We start from the raw sequence: 19,872 nt of genomic DNA, 5'->3' as shown, positions 1-19,872 counted from the left end.
CCGTTTTGTAAAATTCAAAGATCTGTCCTGGCCATGCTCTGATTCGAATTTGGAATGTTCTAAATTTAAAGCCAAGTTATATTTGCCGAATATTGATCGAATTACTGTTCAAGAATAACGCATGTTCTATATTTAAAATACTAATCGAAATTTTTTAAGTTGCTGGAGTTTTAAGATTTTGGATTTTGGAGGCTTAAGTAGTAGGAATAGAATTTAAGTATTGACTTACTTGAAATTATTAATATACGTACATAATAATTTTTTTTTTTTAGTTTCACACAACTAATAATCCAAACAATGTCATTAAAAAGTATTAGCAACATTTTGAATGCGTATTGATTTTTTTAACAACTCTCCTACACTGTCGACCTTTTTGGCTTGCTTTATGAAATAAATGGTTTCTTTGACCCACGTCTAGGTCAGACAGAAGTAGGTGACGAACGTGGTCGACTGATTTTGATACAATATCTACTGTGCTACATACTAGTTACGTAATACATATAGATTTGGTTTAGTACATTTTAGTTTTGTTTTAAACTCAAACGGCATTATTATAATTTTAATTATTTGCAATAAAATTTAAGTTATTATACAGATTGGTAAAATTAAACATTCAAATATAAAATGAAGTTTCTCATTACCCAATACTGTGAAACAACCTGACAAATCATAATACCAGTCGTCGAAAATAATATGAAAACCGCTCTGTCATTACATGTAAACCGAGGTCATTGACCTTATGACAATCGAATATTGACACCTAGCCGAAGCGTTAAAAGTCGGTTAAGATTTTCAAAAATCGAATTGCCAAAAATGCAGCCGGTCCAAGCATCCGCTGATTCCACATTCAAACTAGAGTTCAACAGCATTTCACCGAAATCTACTTTGTTTGGGTCCCGGGTTCAACGACACGCTGTGACGCCGGCGCGACTGTGTGCGCGCGCCGCTACGTCCGTATACGCTTCACGCACACATCGATAACTCCCGTAGCACTCATGCTGGGCAAATTTGTCACTTAATTACTTTATTGTAAACATTTTCCTAGCCCTAATCACGGCAATGTGAGGCTCAATTAAGACCCTTTATAACCTCCAAGGTCCCTACGCTTAACGGTCAAAATTGAAGGCGAAAATTCGCCTATTCGCCGCGCGGTGATTGAACTATCACTATGAGCTAAGTTGATTATTCGGTCCGAATGAAAAAATATATAATTTTTGTTAGCCGGGCCTGAAGATTCGTCAATGCGTCAGTCACGATCGAGCCGCCCTGGCGTCGACATCTTAAGCAGTCGTGGTCGCGTAGCCGAGTTGTGAACAACCTATAGTACAAAATAACGTACAAATATTTTTTTTATAGCAGTGAGTTGGTGAACAAATCTTTTGTTTTTGTGATAGTGCCTTTAGTGCAGTGAAACGGATTTTAATGGAACGGTCTTTTAAATCAACTTTAAAGATTAACAGAATTTTAAATATCTGACCAAGACCAAATAACGCAGCAATTACCCACTTCCTTTAAAAAAATTGAAATAAATACTCCTTACTCCTCTTGTTTTCTGTTTACAGATTATTTTATTCTGTTAATCTTTATTGGTATAATTTAAATAGTATAGGGGAACAAGTGTGAAAATACAATAAAATAAACAGTGCCTTATTAGAATGTTTATTTAATAAGAAACGAAGGGAAATATAAACAGAGACGACGGCTACAAAATGCCAAAAAACTTGTTACTTTTCAAAAAGTTAATACCTGAAATAAACTTCGCGAAAAGGAATCTAACATCCCCGCTCGGTCGGAACATATATATCAGCTAAAACAGTGCAACATAGTTGACACTAGTGCCATAGTTTTTTTCGAAGAAAGAAATTTATGGTCTCACGTTGCCTTACGACATAGTCGGTTTGAACACCCTTGAAGAGTGACATTGAGCCATGAGAATACGATTCGCCTGGCCAAAGATCACCTAAATTGAAACTTTGAAAAAGGAAGATGAACAATAATCAGTTCCACGAACTGTTCGGGTCTCAGTGGCCCCCGGACCAGCACGGAGGACACTCGTCGGCCTCGACGATGCTGCATCAGCAAGGGTTGCCCCAAGGGATGCAGCTGAAGCGGGAGCCGCATGAGGTCCAAGGCATGCACATGGGAATGGATATAACGTCAGGATCCGTAGCTGACAGCACCTCGCCTCCCCCCAACAGCGAGGGGATGTTTGGGTCATCGATCTCCGGAATGTTCATGGACAAGAAATCTGCCAACTCTATAAGAGGTATTTGTCTCTAGCTTTTAAACGGGATTTCACCTTTAAATCTTTCATTGAAATAATATATATTGTCATATACCTACCTGTTTAACATATCAAGAAAACTACGTAATATATTGAACCTAACATATTTTAAGTATATGTTCGCTTTGTCATAAATTTGGTATACGTATCCCTCGAAAATAAGTCCTATCTGCAGCACCTGGGTGATGTACCCATGTGCCTTATTTTACGGCCTCATACCCCCATTCGGGGCAAAGTACTATCAGACGACAACCCGTTACATAACGTTGCGTAGACAAAACATTGATTTTTTCCTAGACGTCCGTCTCCTCTACAGAAAGTGTATAATAATTTATGATTAAGAAAATATTTTATTACTAGATGACTTTAGTATTATATTAAATTAGCTGACATTTCGATAATGAATATAGTCTTTTCCCGACTATATATTTTTTGAATGTTTGAGAACATAACTCGTGTTTGACAAGTGTATCAAAAAGTTTACCGATGGTAAAAAGAGAGCACAGATAAAGACATCTTTAATGTTGTCAAACTGGATTTTTAAAATATATAAATACCGTTCTTATGTCTAAAACTAATTATGAGTTATCAATAACTAAGAATAATAAGAACTTTGTGTAATGACACAAACAATGATAAAATTATTTATTGTTACTATCACTTTATTTATTTTCTTAGTTTTTTTTAATTAGATTCTTAAACTTGCTTCTTAAAGCTTGGATAAATATAAAGTTAAATTCGTTCATTAAAATATGCAGATATTTTAATACTTTTATTTTTGTTAACTAAATAAATCTTATAAGGCAGTAGATGACCCGGTAAACTTCTATCACCTAATTATTTGAGTCAAAACTTAAAACAAAAACAGACCAATGAGATCGTTCAACATACACATATGACAACTTAGACAAAATATTTCCCTAATAATTTATTGGAAAATTCAATTGGCATTTTAAGTACATTTCTTTAACATCCACAAATATTTCATGATCCTAATTAGCAAATCAGTCCAAGCATTCTCGAGTTTTAGCGAGACAAAAGAACAGCAAATTTTTTTATACATATAATATGTGTTATAAATTAAAACACATATTTAACACATTATAACTTATAATATATGTAAACATGGATTGTTTCCATTTTACTATATTAGGTTGATAGCACTTTTATTTGAGCTTCCATAAATTGCAATGTTATAAAAGCTTTTTTAGTTTAATCTATATTAAGCTACGAGTAAAAACAGTTAGACATATAGAGGTTGTCCGATTTAATAACTATTTGGATCCAGAGGCAATAGAGTGTATGCAATCAAAATTTCTTAAGTAAAAACATTTGAAGAAAAACGTCGCCATTTGTAAAAACTAATCACCCATATTTAGACATTGGTGTCACCTAGTTTCGACCATTTATTTACAATTAGTAAAAATTATCGTTCTAATGTGCCCCAAAAACTACCTCTTTGTGTTATGTAGGTTAAGTAACTTGACGCACGCCAAATCGCGGAAATTTTGGATAAGACTCATTTGTGTAAACTGGTCTATCGGTTTAAATCCAAGGTTTTCAATTATAACTACTACTCAACTGCATTAATCTCAAAGTAATGATAGGGACAATTACGGGCCACTGTCTCCTTATTAAACATCTCTTTGTGCTTGGCGCGACAAACAGTCCCTTGTGCAGCTGTTTAAGCGAATTGGAATCAGTCACCCACATAGTCCTGGAATGTCTGTGGCTTCCCAAACAGAAATCCTTGCAGTAATGAGATCGCTTCGTGCAGCTTGCGAATCCAGGAAACTTCTGAGCTTCTGAAAGGAGGCTAGCGAATTTGCTGGAACTGACCAAATGGACCATGACCGGAGTCCACACTATATACATACATACAAATTACGTCATCTGCGCATAAAAACAAAACAGCGAACGTATTGTGTAACTCCCAAAAAACCTCCTCCTCCTAAAAAAACTCCCAAAAGCGATAGCTCAATTTATGCTATTCGATGCAGAGGGTTCCAAGAATAGAGCGTACCAATTTTAAAAGGCCGGCAACGCACTTGCTACTTGTAAAATAAAGATTGCGTATAAACGTTTATACGCTGTGAACTGAGAGCATCGTTGTTCTGGTAGCTTAAGGATGCAACTCTCATCCCAGAGATAGTTAGTTCGAACCCAGGCTGTGCACCAATTCTATGTGCGCGGAACACAAAAAATACACGTCGTGTGTGATAAAATGATTACGAAACAGGCAAAAATATTGGGCAAACACCAAGGGTTGTTTGACCTCACATAGGTGAATGAAATCTGCATAAGACCTTGAAATTAGTTGAGCAATTTGGTCTCATTAACTACTTATGCCTACGTTCATATTCATTGAATAAACTGTATTACAAATTAACTTAATTCATTACTATCACAAAAACTTTTGATGATGGTATTGTCTTTTATTAACTTAACTTTTATACATTTAAAAAAAACACTTTCAACGGATCGAAGCTATATATTATTATAAACTTATAATTATGTATTTAACATTATTTTTAATTTTCCAACGTTTCGCATGCGTGGCCAAGCTGAAGACAAAGGGGTGTTGAATGTTAAAAAGTATCACAGCTGTAGAAAAAGTTGTATTATCTGTATTTATTTCCCCGGAGTTGATATCGACTAAAAGATGAAGGTGTTGTAAACAATACATAGCTTAAACTTTTGATGAATAAAAAATCGATGCCCTGAATGCCCTGATGGGTGAAAGTCACCCAACGGCACGATACGGTCTACCAAACCACATCAAAAGTTTAGTAATAAGCTTAACTTTTAATGTGTTTTGGTAGACACGAGCGACTTACTAGAATGAATGCCCTTTAACCCCTAGATGGGGCAGAGGGCGCTCTCATTTAGTCCCCATCGCGCTCGGTCTTGAGCCTCGTATTTCACCTCTCTCCAAGTCTCTCTTTGCCTCATCTGCAACTGTACGGCGCCAGGTTTGTTACGGCCACGCTTCCGCTAGACATCTTTTGCCTAATTAATCAATAAAACTACATATTTCGCTTTGGGATTACATGATATTTATAAAATTACGTGCAAAAACATAAGATGTAACCAACATTTATTTTAAAACTATAAACAAGACAATTTTTCTAGAAGAATTTAAATTCATAGTTTAAAGCATTTAAATCGTCGTCTGCGAGGTGTTTACTTGCATATTTTTAGTTTTGGCTTCGAATCAGCTGACAGCGCGTTTCGGGGTTCAACGAACCTGTACTGTCACCGTGTAATGCTAAAATTGACAATTTTATAAGCGTGTAACGAGATATTACCTCGATTGACATGCCTTATTAATATAATTATTAATTATAAAGTTTTAAGGCCACATAATTTATATATATCACATACGAACCAATAAAATTAAATATTGTGATTTTTAAAAGAAACGAGGAAGAAAATAGTTAAAAATAAAAATTTCCTACAATTTTCGCTTGTATCAATTTTTTTAATATACTTCTAATTTATGAGATTTATAAAATTTGTTTTTGTAAAACATTTTATTACATTTTAGCATAAAATACTTGTTCTTAGAACTATCCATGTCCATTCGAATTTCGAATCCAAAGGATTCAAAGTTCGCTATAAAGTAGAAAATTATACCTTGTCCCATTGTGTTAGAGTTTAAATAAGGAATAGACGAGTTTATAGTTGTACATTCGGACAACAGCGGGCGTTCACCCATGACAGGGTTGCTAATAGAGAAAATTATGTAGTTAATGATGAATACCTCGGAATTTTTCTATTTTTTAAACTTTTAGCCAGTACTATCCGTATTATAATACGAAATTGTATCTTCGTATTAAACTTTCAATTATGTTTAAAACTTTTAAAATCTTTTTTTAATATTTACCGTTTTTAATATTTTAAACGGATCAATTATCAAAAAATAAAGTTTACTTATATTTCTTCCTCTTCAAATGTGCATCTTTTGTTGGTTACTGGTTAATATATTATTTTTAAAAGGCGCGACCCTAAAATCAGTCCGTTAAATTAAAATTCAAATTTCGAACCAAGCTTGGATTTGGCTAACGTACATTGAACTGTGACGTAGGTGGGTGTGTATTAGTGATAAATCAATTTTTTGAAAAGTATCAATGCCTCAGCAATACGAATTCGAATAAACTCTGTCTAAGTTGGTTACATATAATATTAAATAGGCTATAATTAATTAAATTAGAAATAATAACGTTTAAAAACACTACTTCTAAGAAGTGATATTCCATATTTAAAATGTAGACGTATTTAATATGGCTAAAGAGAATGGGCAAAAGGTAACACCTTCAAAAACATTCCATTTTCAAATTATTCAATTACCGGGAATCTTAATGACGTCACTCGATACAGTTGCAAGGTCACTGACCCGTGACGTCACATCAGCTGAGTGCAACGGGTGTCCTCGAGATTGTATTGTGATATAATCAATTTTTATGAGTAGATCTATTTAAAATTAAATCTCATGAGTTAATTTCATTATTCTCAGGAATGTGTTCGGAAGTAATTCTCAAAACATATGAAGAACCTAATATACATAGTTAATTGATTTTGGTTAATCTTTGCTAATAGTTTACTGAAACTATCAAAAAATGTAGTATTCTTTATATAGGGCGTAAAATCTATATGTTCCGTATATCATTTACACGTGGAAATCATTAGTTATAATAGGTTTGTAGCTTAAATAAATATTAAATAATAATTAATATGACAATTTGATTATGAATCCTTATTGTTTTTTATGTAGCAAATGCCTACGACCTCGTCTGCGTATGATTAAGATAACCTATTACTATTGAAATTTGTCTATATCCAAAGCCAAACATCCAACTATATGCTTGGATAAATTTTCTTTAAAAATGAAGAATGTTGGTTTTATCCAAGTATTTAACTCAAGAACATAAGTGTTATTTTTAACTAGAACTACCATAGAAAATATCCGCGATTTAACGATTAGGAGTAAGACAACTTTGCAACGCATCATCAAGCCTTAATTTTGCCCCTTGTTTCATCAAAATAAACGTTACTCAAAAAACCTAAGACGTATTAATTATTATTATTTAAAAAAAATTATATAAACTTGTGGCTCAAATGGAATTAAATATAAGGAACTACTTACACAAAGTCTTTTTTAAGTTTTTTAAAATCTGGAATCTATATGATAAGGTTGTTAAAGCGATTTAAACTTTGATATCAGGAATATAAGGATGAGAATTGTAAGAAGTAGATAGAGGCAATGACCGCGCTCCGACCTTGCCAGGTTCAATGACATTTTACCTAAAAAGGCTATGCAAGGAAGCTCATTCATAAATCTAATAAGGACATCAAGAACTGTATTTATTCATACCAATATATACATACGTTACGTTTCTGTAAAATATATATTCTTAGAGCCTAAATTATGTAAATTGTTATATATTTATCCCAAACCTCCTTTAACGCAATTAACATTCAAAGTTTTACTTATTGCAAACATTCTTGCAAATGCGTGGGAAGTCATGAGTCATCATGATGTGTTCATCGACTACATTCATCACCCCACCATATTCATTTGTTTTTTCGTTTGTTCCAGCCCAAATTGAGATAATACCATGCAAGGTATGCGGAGACAAATCATCAGGGGTCCACTACGGTGTCATCACCTGCGAGGGCTGCAAAGGATTCTTCAGGCGCTCACAAAGTACAGGTCGGCTTCACAGATTCACCCCTCATCTTCCTCCAAACTAAATTATACTAAAGCATCTAATTAGACACTTTTTTTAAAATTCATCACTTGCCTTAACAGTGAAAAGCAGTAAATTTATAATTTTACAGCCGCGCTGTTTCTATGATAAAGACAATTTAGTAGAAAATTTGAAAGCGTTTCGTTATGGCAGTGTTTAATCTTATCTGTCCTATGTAACATATATAATTTTTAATATAAAAAAAAAACAATTGTACACTTAAGAAACTCTTACTCACATGTTAAATGATAAGTTAATAGGACCAGAAAGTAATTTTTCAAAATATAATGAATAACTGAAATTAAAATTCCAAATAAATCTAAGAATTTTTCGAATTTAATAATCAAAATCTTCCCCTCTTGGCCCTTTCCCCATCATGGAATACACTGGATTATGGTCTGTTTTGCTGAGGGCCATACTTTTGCATTCTTAGCTGGGTGATTACACGAAATCGCACCCATTCTTTACACTCAAATTAAAAATAAGATTTGATAAAGATTGCTGTTGTATTAAAAACTACAACTACCTTAAAAACAAAATTTAACGTACTTACGTTTATTACCTTCTCGAAGATAATGCTAAGTGCTACACATGCTAAGTGTATACTTAGTCTTAAGTGTATAGTCGGCAATATTAGTATCAAAATAGTATATTTCATTACAAGTGCGGAAAGCCCGTCATTGCAACGAGTTCCGACGAATGTCTACCCGAGCCGAGGCGCAGCCGAAGGTGAGGGTTGACAGTCGGGACAAGTTGCAATGACGGTTCCGCACGTGTACTGAACGACTATTTTTAATACAGTTGCGAAAAAATTAAGCAATTTAATTAAACTATTTGCTTTTTTTCTCTTCTCTCTACGGAATAAATTCGTTGCACGTAGATATGTAGCGACTTATATGTTTCCGGTAAATTGTTCTCCGAAGCATTTTATGCAATTATACTGAGTTCGGGTGGTATTCATTCAAATAAAATATCGTCGAAATTACTCATTTTGTGCAACAAATAACTCAACTCGAAAGAACATCTTTGGAAAATGGCGCCAACCGCACAGAATATGAGCAAAGCTTGTTTTTTCTTTTCTTCACCCATTCTGGGTAGGCAAAGGGAACTTGGCCCATACAGCCAATTCTTCAGTAGACTATTTTTATTGAAAGAAAACCAAATATAACTCATTGAGTCCATTCATTAAATCTGATATTGAAACAAATAGTAGCTTCTTTTTAAAATATTTGCATGAATCATAAAAACTTCTGTGATTTTTTTTAGTAAAAACTTCATGGTTAGTTTTTTCTTTTTAATATTTTTTTCATTGATATGAAATAAAATAAACCTAACCTAACTTATTGAATCCAATTATTAGTAAACTTTTTAAAAATACGTATTTGCATATATTATAAAATTCTTTTTAATATTTTTTTAATTGATATGAAATGAAAAGAAACCTAACCGAACTTATTGAATCCAATTATTATAATATTTAGAAATCATATATCATAAAAACTTCTATGAATCTTTTGAATAAAACCTTCGTGGTTGGTTTTTTCTTTTTAATACACATTGTTTTGACAGTTGGCAAAGAAAACGCACGAGTGCGGGAATGGCAAAGAAAAAGCACGAGTGTGTAATAGCTCACTTTCCGAACGCTATACCTCCCTGCAATATGCCACTTTTTGAGCAACTGTATTAAAAAGTATTTTTCAAGACCGAATTTTTGTTTGGACATAATAAAAGTTGACTTTTGACAATTGTTTTGGCACTATCAAAGCTTTTTTGCGGTATGGCCGTCTAGTAGTCCATCTAGTCTAGTCTTCTTAGAAGCGAAGTCAATCCAACCCCAAAAACGATTGGTGAAAAAATCTGTCTTCCAATCAATATTGATGATCATCTTCGATTCAAAGAAGAGTCATTCCAAACTAAAGCTTATCACCTTCAAATCAGACAGAATATCCTGATTCTGGCCATTCATTAAGTGTACAAGAACTGTGATACAGTTAATTAAAATTGATGAACATTTAAAAAAAAATGCCAAGCCAAAAACTTCTGATACTGATGTGGTGATTCCATCAACTTTGTGGTTAAGCAATATTGCTATTAAGAAAAAAATAACATACTTCAATGGTCGGCAACACACTTACTAAAAAGGGTATCCATGGGCGGCCCCCCTTTTGGGAGTCCCGTAGGCTCGATTGCTCCCCCACATTTATCCAAAATATGGGACCAAAATTAGCCGTAGGGTACTAGTCCTCGTAGATTAAAAATCGTTTGGAAAGCTAAATTTAAATCTAGAACATGCATCATGTCTATAAAAACGCTGTTCCCCTATAGCTGATAAATAATTATTGTTATTAACACAGTGAAATTTTTCAGTGGTGAACTACCAGTGCCCTCGTAACAAGGCGTGCGTGGTAGACCGCGTCAATCGCAACAGATGTCAATACTGTCGCCTTCAGAAATGCTTGAAGCTCGGCATGAGTCGTGATGGTAAGTGTTACAGAATTTATATCCCAAATCTGTGTAAAGAATACTTCTTTCACTTAATTCTTCTGCTTCTTCAGCTTGAAAGTATTTTTGGCTGTGCTTACGATCTGACAGCGCTGTACTAGCGTCTATGAAGGGGAGTTATTATATCAAGAAATATCGAAATAGTAAACATAATAAACGCATCATTCATTAATTTACCAAGCCGATTTACCTACGAGTACAATGCATTCACCAAACAGTTTTATACGTAGAGCGAGTCAAGTTTTGCGTTCTAAATTCAAAATCCTACTTAAAAATATTACGATATTATTTACGATGCCGAGATGACAAATTAAAATGTTAACGCCACCTATTCTATAAATGCCGATTCATTTAATATAAAAGTCTGGTTTATAAATACAAGCCAGTGGTATGAGGAAGCAAACGCGGGGTCAACGGCACGTTATCAGGCGCGATAACGGTTGTTATGTTACAATCATAAGGTTCAAATGATAAAGTTAATGTGGAAACACCTAAGAAATTATTAACGAAGAAAATTTTATAAATTGATTTAAAAAAATATACAGACTGAAATGTATTAGTACAGACTAATTGGATACACAATGATTAATGCTAACATAATTGTCACTCGAACCAACACATATTTAAACATTGAAATAAAATATAACTATGGGGTATTAAAAATATCAGTGATTTTAGTTGAAAAAACTTAAATAGTCAGGAATTAATCATGTCAAGCTCTGATTCTCTCCCATTTAATTATACGTTAATTAGGACAACGCGTGTTCCACAAAATTCGGCAGTAAACAAAATTACGCGAACTAACCCTATAGAAATGAAATATTGCTAACAGAAAATTTAAATATATAAAGTTATGTTTAAGATCCCGTTTTACCGACAAATTTTACAAGAAACCAATATTAGGAAATTTTTACTCAATTAATAAACCTTAGGGAATATTTTATAAATCGAAACGCCAATTAGGTTTACAAACTTAACAATATAAGAGAGTATGGTTGTAGTGTATGTATGTTAACATCGGCGATTAAATATTTTACGGATTTCATTTTTGAAAGAGTTGCTAAAGACTCGTAAGGAGCTGCTGCTAAATACCTATAAGTTAGTCAGTTCTAACTGAAATATCAGTTAATTAACGCCCCTGATTTGAGAACGGGTAGTAAATGTAAAATTAGAATCATTTAATGTACCTATATTTCTTTTATATATGAATAAAAGATTTTTGATTTTTTTTTAAATCAGGATAAAAATTGCCTATTAAGATCTATAATATCCGTTGCTGATTTTCGGATTACGTGGTAATAAATATTTGGGTCTGCTTTTTATTAGATGTCTAGTTAGTAAAAGAAAGAAGCAGAAGTGTGTTATTGGGGATACAAGTCCAACTCGTATTGGAGCACTGAGCATGCAACAGTCTTCAAGTCGCATAGCGCGACGCAGTTCGAGCGTATTGTGCATTGGCTATTGCGTAAACTGACGTAACCGCTAGTGATGTACGGTTATATCGATGCTCTACAGATCAAATTATAATTAAGATGATGTTTATTATATTTAAGTTAGAAAAATTAACGTTTTTAATTCCTAATATTATGTTATACCTTAAATCATTGAATATCTGATCATATTCGATCTGTCTATGAAAATACTGAAATGTTGTACATATTGATTATTCAAATAAAGATATAGTAACGAAGTCAAATTATAAAGATATATAAGAATAATAATCGTATAATAATAATAATCAATAGATTCAAAGTTTTGTAATATTATGGTAGATTTTTGAACCTCGCCCATCTATTGAATTATGTTCCGTTCCGTGCTTCAGGATTTGACATTAAGTAAAAGATTTGTTAACTTACTTCTATCTGTTATTCATTGTAATTGATTTGTAATAGTTGATTTCAAATAGTATGTGCAAAGAGATTAATTATAGATTTCTGATTCTGTAAAAAAAATTGTTACAGAAAATCAAGATTTTATTACCATAAGTACTACAGATTGAAAAATAAAGGCAGAACGGTCATTATAAATTGAGACTAATACAACAGTATAGACGAAATGTAGAATCAACTATATACGTTGCTGTATTTTGATAACACATAAGTTACTGCAATTTACTCAGTAACATGTTATCATAGAAGATAATTAAGTTTGCTTTAAATTTTATCCTATTTTTTCGATACAATTCGGTTAATATCGATATCATGTCGCATCGCTGTGTTGTGCAATGCAGTCATAAGCGTAACGCCTTTTTATATGTACACGTAACAAGTCACATAGTTGATTACGTTATGTAATAATAGAGGAATAATTAAACTTTTCGCTATGTAGGGCTGTTTATATCGATAAAATAGGTGTTATACAAGCATAACTACTAATAGCAATGAGTTATTATACATTATCAATATAAATAATAAAAAGAGGTAAACTAAGTCGTATTTCATGTGTGTAATTATTATAATAGTCAAACACGGAAGCTTACAAAAGCGTATTTCATTTTATATTTTCTTTTATGAACTGCGTATGAACAAGCATTGTGTATGAAACAAAAGAGTACTGTTTCGAAAAACAAAGCCCAAAAATAGGATCCCTGCAACCACATATCGCTTATAAAAATACAGCTCATTTTAAAATGGCTTTTCGTTAAACCCCGTCAAAATAACATGACCCCGTTTCGCGACTAAAATGTTTAAAATCAAAGCTCTATTTAGAATGGTGAGTTCATTGAACGCCACAAAGGAGCAACCGAAAAAATAAGCCAACCGTTGTCAGAATCGTATTGAAATATTTGGGGTTGCCATCTTCGTCGATTTCGGCAAACTATAAAGTATAAACTGTAAAGATCACTATACTTCCCACATTCAATTCCTTCTCGGAATAAATATAACCTATTATTTAAGATGAAAAGTTTTCCGGCTGTAAATGATCTTTAGTTTTAAATAATTTGTGTAAAAACAATTTAGAATTTTATATTTTTGCAAAGGGTAACCCTGCATCTCGCGAATTGCCGAACGGGACATCCTTACGTAGTAATACAATACGTCATGTAACGTCAGAGGTACATCGAGTTCGTTGTGCCACTAGGCAGTATGCCAATGCCCGCTACACATACAAACGATTCACGCACACACAAATGTCTTGTACGTGTAACGGTGTTCAAGGTATTTGTGAGGTGATTTGAATAAAAAAGGACAGATTGCGATTTTTGAATTTAGAATGGCAAATCGTGCTTAACTGTTTATTGACCGTCCTTTATTTTTAATTCAATGCGTTTTTCATATTCAGAATGTATTTTATTTCAGCTGTCAAATTTGGTCGTATGTCAAAAAAGCAGCGGGAAAAAGTACAAGAGGAGGTGAAAGCGGTACAACTTCGCACTCAAATTGAAGCAGCTCCAGACTCAGTCTATGACTCACAAAGACAAACGCCCAGCTCCAGCGATCAATTCCATGGGCATTATAATAGGTAACGCCATCTTTTGTTTAGTAGATGAACGACGGTTCTTGTAACATCTAAAGGTCCTTGATCTTTAGCAAGCTCTTAGCAAATTTTAGCGTCGTATTATACAACAAGACTATTTTCTTAACAATCCTCAAAAGCCTCATTTAGTATTTTTTATATTTAAACGTCGGAAATACGGTCGCTGATCACATAAGTAAAATCTACAATTTCGCTTCCGTTTTGAACTCGCATATTAAAAACGTAATAAAATTTTCCTTAACGCATGAATCTATGAAACCTATAAAAGCACGGCATTATCCCGCCATTTTTAATCCCGTTACATAACCTAGACGCTTTCGCTGTCACAAACGAACAGTTAGATATTTCTTGTAATTCATTACTTCTATTGATGTCAACGACGCAGACATTGTCATTACGTTTCCCGTTTACCACAGCGAAGAGTAACGGTTAATGTAAATACCGCCATCTAGTATCAAGTAGCGGTACTGAGGTTCTTGTAGATGGTGCGGTATAATTAATTGAATGCGTATTGAATTGTAATGGGATAATTTTTTCCATCAACTTGTCTTGTTTTAAAACCGTTGCTATTAATTGCAAACGGTCTTACACTGACTGGAGCCATACTTGTAAGCTGACTTCATTAGCGACTTTAAAGTTTAACTATTTAAATAGTATTGGCACTCGTGTCTTATAATTACTTCTAAAGGATACCAATTTCAATGTAGTTCTCATAATATACGTAGAGTTAAACTCATAATTAATAGTTTTTAAATGTGTGTATTTAGTGGAGGGAACCCAATGTTTTACATCTAATAGAGTTATTAAATATAATTTTAAATTCCAGCTATCCGGGCTACGGATCGCCTCTTTCATCATATGGTTACAACAACACAGCGCCAACGCTAACGTCAAATATGAGCGGTTTGCACCAACAACCACAGCAACAGTACGACGTGTCAGCGGACTACGTTGACTCAACGACGTATGAACCGAAACAGACGGCTGGCTTTCTTGAAACAGATTTTATTGGGAATGGTAAGTTTAGTACAATGAACCTCAACTCTTTGATCAATTGGGTCAATTAGTTTTAAGACGTGAAGAAACTATATGATATAGATTATATTACTAACACGAACAATTAATATTTCTTTAACAAATGTAACTCTAGATATATATGCGAAAACAATTGTTATGAAAATTGGATAAATTGGCAGAACTTATAAACCATATTGAACTTGAAAAAAAGCTTCCTTGATAGGTATTTTGCGATTTCCTATTCTATTTCGTACCAAACGTGCATACATTTAAATAAAGTTGTAACATTCCTGTAAAATCGCTTACTAACACACCGTTCTGAACTAGACGAACAACAAAAGTCAACAATTCGTCCAACACCAACAACAACATCAACATCAACGTCCACATCAACAATCCGGCCTGTCAACGTTGACAGCCGGCGAATACAGGAGTTCGATCGATACGAGGAGCGAATACAATCACCCGTGTCCATATCCAGCGGAGTTATTAACATAAAACAAGAAATTAAACCAGAAACATCAATCGGCGTTGACAATCTTGTTGCAAGTTATGTAGACTCAACGACATATCTACACAGTCCGTCAAACATACAACATAGCCCCATGGAGATACAGAATTCTGTGTTGGTCAGTCAGAATTCCTTGAACGAGGAGCTAAGCCCGGACGATATGACGTCCAGTAGTGGTCATAGAATGATGGATCCGTTGAATATGAATATGTCGGGGATGGGAATGGTCAACCCGAACGCCGTGACGCGACGACATCAGGGTTCAAGTAGTTCGAGCGAAGATTTGCCGTGTGAGTTCAGAAGCAAATTTTTGTGTAGATGCTCTGTTACGTATATTTTGTAGAAAGTTTTTAAGTTGCGTATTTGTTTCTGCCTGCTAAATTTTGGTTCACATTAGGTTAAGAAAACTGTTTATGTAAATGCACAAAACATTTTAATTTTATAAAAATAACAAAGTTATATCAAAAAGTAGTCAACTTCTCATAACCTCGATTTTTCTTTAAGAATATACCATTTTTCGTAACACATATGTAGTAGAAACGACTGTCCATCTACAATATAGTTGTAATCAATAATTGTATCAATATATTGAAAAATATTCGTATCATATAGGACATGAAATAAACCTTACCTCTCTTTTGGACTTATCGATATTTTTCGTGGAGTCTATAATTAGTAGTGGATATGGTATAATTGGGAGAGCTAAGCAACACGGTAACAAACATGCTGAAAATATCGATATTTGTTAATATATCTGCGTGAAAACAACTTGCAAAAAAATACTGTTTTTATAATAGTTGTCCATACATATAACCCATAAATTGAATATGCATTGAAGAGAATATGTTGATCACCTACTTGTATATAAAATACAGCGCAAAAAGTCTGCTCCCATTCGATTACAGGACACATTAATTACATACATAAAAACTTTAGAACGTAAAAAATCTTACGCCAACACGCAATAATACAAGTACCAAGTAATAAAATTGATAGTGGTTCCATATTTTATCCTTTAAACCAATATCATTATTAAAATTACTTTCATGTAAATTTAAGACTACATTTGACAGTATTTTGACAATTTTGCATGAAACGTGATGTACCACAGATTATTGTAATTTTTCGTTATACATTTAGTTAAAATTAGTTGTATTTTTAATAGTTTTAAGTAGTATTGTTGTAGCTTATATATTCATAGTGCTATACATTTAAATAATGTAGAAAATTATAGTTATTACTAAGAATTGTATTACAAAAGAATGTTTTAATATGAAATTTATTTTAGATTTTAAATGACTCTTCATTTAATATTATATTTTTTCCAGCGGAAGGCGATCTAAGCAAGATGTTGGTGAAGAGCTTAGCCGAAGCTCATGCAAACACAAATCCAAAACTTGAATACATCCATGAGATGTTCAGAAAGCCACCAGACGTGCCTAAGTACGTTACTTATACTTTATAACACCCTTAGTCAGAAACGCCCTAAGCGCTCTTCTAATCTCCAAACCTCCAAATAGTGTTTAAATCGAAGACAAAGATTACTGTAGTTACTGTATTTATTATCTTAAAACAGTGATTAAAATAATAATTAATTGCGAGACCTCTAGCATCGAGAGTGTCAATGGGCGGCGGTAACACTTGACATCAGGTGAGCCTCCTGCCCGTTTGCCCCTGTTCTATAAATAAAAAAAACAAAAACCATCACTATCACCTCGACGTTCATCAATCAACGTAGCGTGTCTTAAGGCAGTTACCGTACCACCACTATGTGGAACCAGCTGGATATTGAGGTACTCCCGACTTCGAGCCCTTCGAGAAAAGAGCGGTGATGAACAATGGGCGATATCACCCTAATCAGATAAGCGTCCTGCCCGTTTGCCTCATGTTACATAAAAAAAATAAGACTTACTTTCATTATTAAGTTGTGACTTTAAAATTAAAAATCTGTACCAAGGTCTAGAGTTGTAAACGCTTTTTATTTCGTGAATGTAATCAACAATAATTTCTACTTCACAGACTATTATTCTACAATTCAATGACATACGAAGAGATGTGGCTGGACTGCGCGGACAAACTGACAGCAATGATACAAAATATCATTGAATTTGCAAAACTCATTCCTGGTTTCATGAAACTCAGCCAAGATGATCAGATCCTACTTCTTAAGTCAGGTATTATAGTACTTTATTAAATAATTTGCATATAATATTAAAATTTTGGTATTTTGAACTTAAATCAAGCTGTAATTCACGTGAGTGATTTACCTTTTTAGGTCTAGACCTCAGATTTATGTATTTGTTTTATTATCATTTGTCAATCTAATAGGAAAGTAGGTGATCAGCCTTCTATGCCTGACACATGCCGCGGACTTTTTGGGTCTAAGACACGGTTTCCTCACGATGATTTCCTTCACCGTTCGAGCGAATGTTAAATGCGCACATAGAAAGAAAGTCCATTGGTGCACAGCCGGGAATCGAACCTACGACTTTTGGAATTTCGAAGGCTGAAGCCACTAGGCCAACAATGCTCTGTTGAACTAATGATTGCTAATGGTGTATAATATAGGGCTGCCAGGCGCCCCAACTCACCCATAAATATTATGACAATATTTTCGGAGTAGTTGTCGCCCGGGCCCGGCAAAAGACGCCAACCCTCTAATCAAATCAATAAACCCTCATGTTAATAATGTCCCTTTTTAGGAAAGGGGAGATTTCTAAACTCCTCTGGTGCTTAGCCACTCGGTCACATATCTGCCTGCCAAAAAAAATAGGCCTGGATAATTCGTTTTTGTGAAGAAAAGTTCTCGAGAACTATAAAGTAATGAAAATATTTTGTATTCTAGGATCGTTTGAGCTGGCGATTGTCCGCCTCTCGCGATTGATTGATATCAACAGGGAACAAGTATTGTATGGAGACGTCGTTCTGCCGATAAGGGAATGCGTACACGCACGGTATGTTTATTATTATTACAATGAAGTCTCTTAATTTATAAATAAAATATACATTTTAATCAATATACTTGTTAATTTTTTTTTAAAGCAATAAATTTGAACCTTGGTTTGCTTATATCTACACATTTGCTCACGACAGATAAAAATAATATGTGAACTCTGTCAATAATGAAAATCATTTGCCTCACATTTAACATGCATTATTTTTGTATTTTACTTGCTGTCCCGATAAAATTGCTACATACAAAAAGTAAATAATAAGAAAAGCAAAACATTTCCACGTAATAAAAAAATAGTATGTTGCCGACGCTAGAATTCCTTGTGGGTAGCAAGTACTATGCTTATTTACATACTTGAATATTACATATCTTATTTACACTTAGTATAATTTTACTACTGTAGCACTAGAAGTATTTTTCAGTTTGACCTTAAAACAGGTTTAGGATTAAATTAGACGTAGACTATTAGAAATAATCTATATATCAACGAATTGTTTTTCTAGTGATCCTCGTGATATGGCGCTAGTGTCGGGTATATTTGACGTGGCAAAGTCGATCGCAAGACTGAAGCTGACCGAAACTGAGTTAGCGCTATACCAGAGTCTAGTGTTGCTGTGGCCAGGTGCGTATGTTACTCTCACATCTAGATTATTTTTAAAACCTAATATAACATGACTGTCTGTCTGCCTTGTCCTATATACATTACAGGATTTTTTTTACATCTTTATTTACTTATCAAGTCTAATGCATTCTTAAACATTTCATTATTAATTTAACCCTGAAAGTAATGAGTATAAACCAAATTTTTGTAGTATTGTTCCACATACAAAAAAATCCTTGTATATAAGGTTAAGACAGTTAGCTTATATTATTTACTCGGTACTTTATTGTTCTAATGTTATCGTTTTTTTTTTATTAATAAAAAAGCTTGCCAACGCCTGGCACAATTTTAAATGTGACAAACACTTATAGGCAATCATGACGTTATTTGACAAAACAAAATAAAACACTGAAATGTGTGTGTTTATATTCCAGAAAGACACAACGTCCGTGGCAACTCAGAGATCCAATGTCTGTTCAATATGTCAATGACGGCCATGCGCCATGAGATCGAGACAAATCACGCGCCAATCAAGGGTGACGTCACAGTTCTCGACACATTGCTGGCTAAGATACCCACCTTCAGGTAAGTTTTTAGTATGGTAAAGTAAAGTCTATCGTAATATTCTATATTATGTATTTATATCGACGTTTGCATAAGTCCTCTTCGTACTACTACTTCATTGCCTTCAAATGAATACCTCTTATTCTGTTTCGCCGAAAATCGAATCCAGGATAAGCAATAACTCGTTGAATCAGGAGTAAAATTCACAATTTT

The 19,872-nt window shown here is 33.7% G+C and overlaps 1 protein-coding gene and 1 long non-coding RNA gene across 12 annotated transcripts in view; one reads left to right on the top strand and one right to left on the bottom strand.

Moving 5' to 3' along the window:
* Positions 1-19,872, top strand: part of LOC111004234 (probable nuclear hormone receptor HR3) — an 81,302-nt gene that overhangs the window by 57,835 nt on the left and 3,595 nt on the right. For 5 of the 11 annotated variants that reach the window (XM_045630674.1, XM_045630669.1, XM_045630673.1 and 2 more), the window contains 10 exons: positions 7,884-7,997; positions 10,402-10,515; positions 13,836-13,998; positions 14,840-15,030; positions 15,358-15,831; positions 16,870-16,984; positions 17,561-17,715; positions 18,387-18,495; positions 18,998-19,116; positions 19,530-19,680. In XM_045630674.1, coding sequence (XP_045486630.1) covers positions 7,884-7,997; positions 10,402-10,515; positions 13,836-13,998; positions 14,840-15,030; positions 15,358-15,831; positions 16,870-16,984; positions 17,561-17,715; positions 18,387-18,495; positions 18,998-19,116; positions 19,530-19,680 — 1,705 coding nt within the window. Of the gene's footprint in view, positions 1-1,257; positions 1,359-1,604; positions 2,267-7,883; positions 7,998-10,401; positions 10,516-13,835; positions 13,999-14,839; positions 15,031-15,357; positions 15,832-16,869; positions 16,985-17,560; positions 17,716-18,386; positions 18,496-18,997; positions 19,117-19,529; positions 19,681-19,872 lie in introns of those variants that run through there. The other 6 variants (XM_045630675.1, XM_022275163.2, XM_022275162.2 and 3 more) reach the window with 4 other exon arrangements.
* Positions 15,843-16,647, bottom strand: LOC123689627. Its single transcript, XR_006750560.1, has 3 exons — positions 16,495-16,647; positions 16,173-16,267; positions 15,843-16,092 (listed from the first exon to the last, which is right to left on the bottom strand). It is a non-coding gene; the product is annotated as an uncharacterized LOC123689627 (long non-coding RNA).

This window comes from Pieris rapae, chromosome 13 (assembly GCF_905147795.1).
Source record: "Pieris rapae chromosome 13, ilPieRapa1.1, whole genome shotgun sequence".
NCBI lineage: Eukaryota > Metazoa > Arthropoda > Insecta > Lepidoptera > Pieridae > Pieris > Pieris rapae.
This window is presented reverse-complemented; position numbering and strand designations above follow the sequence as displayed.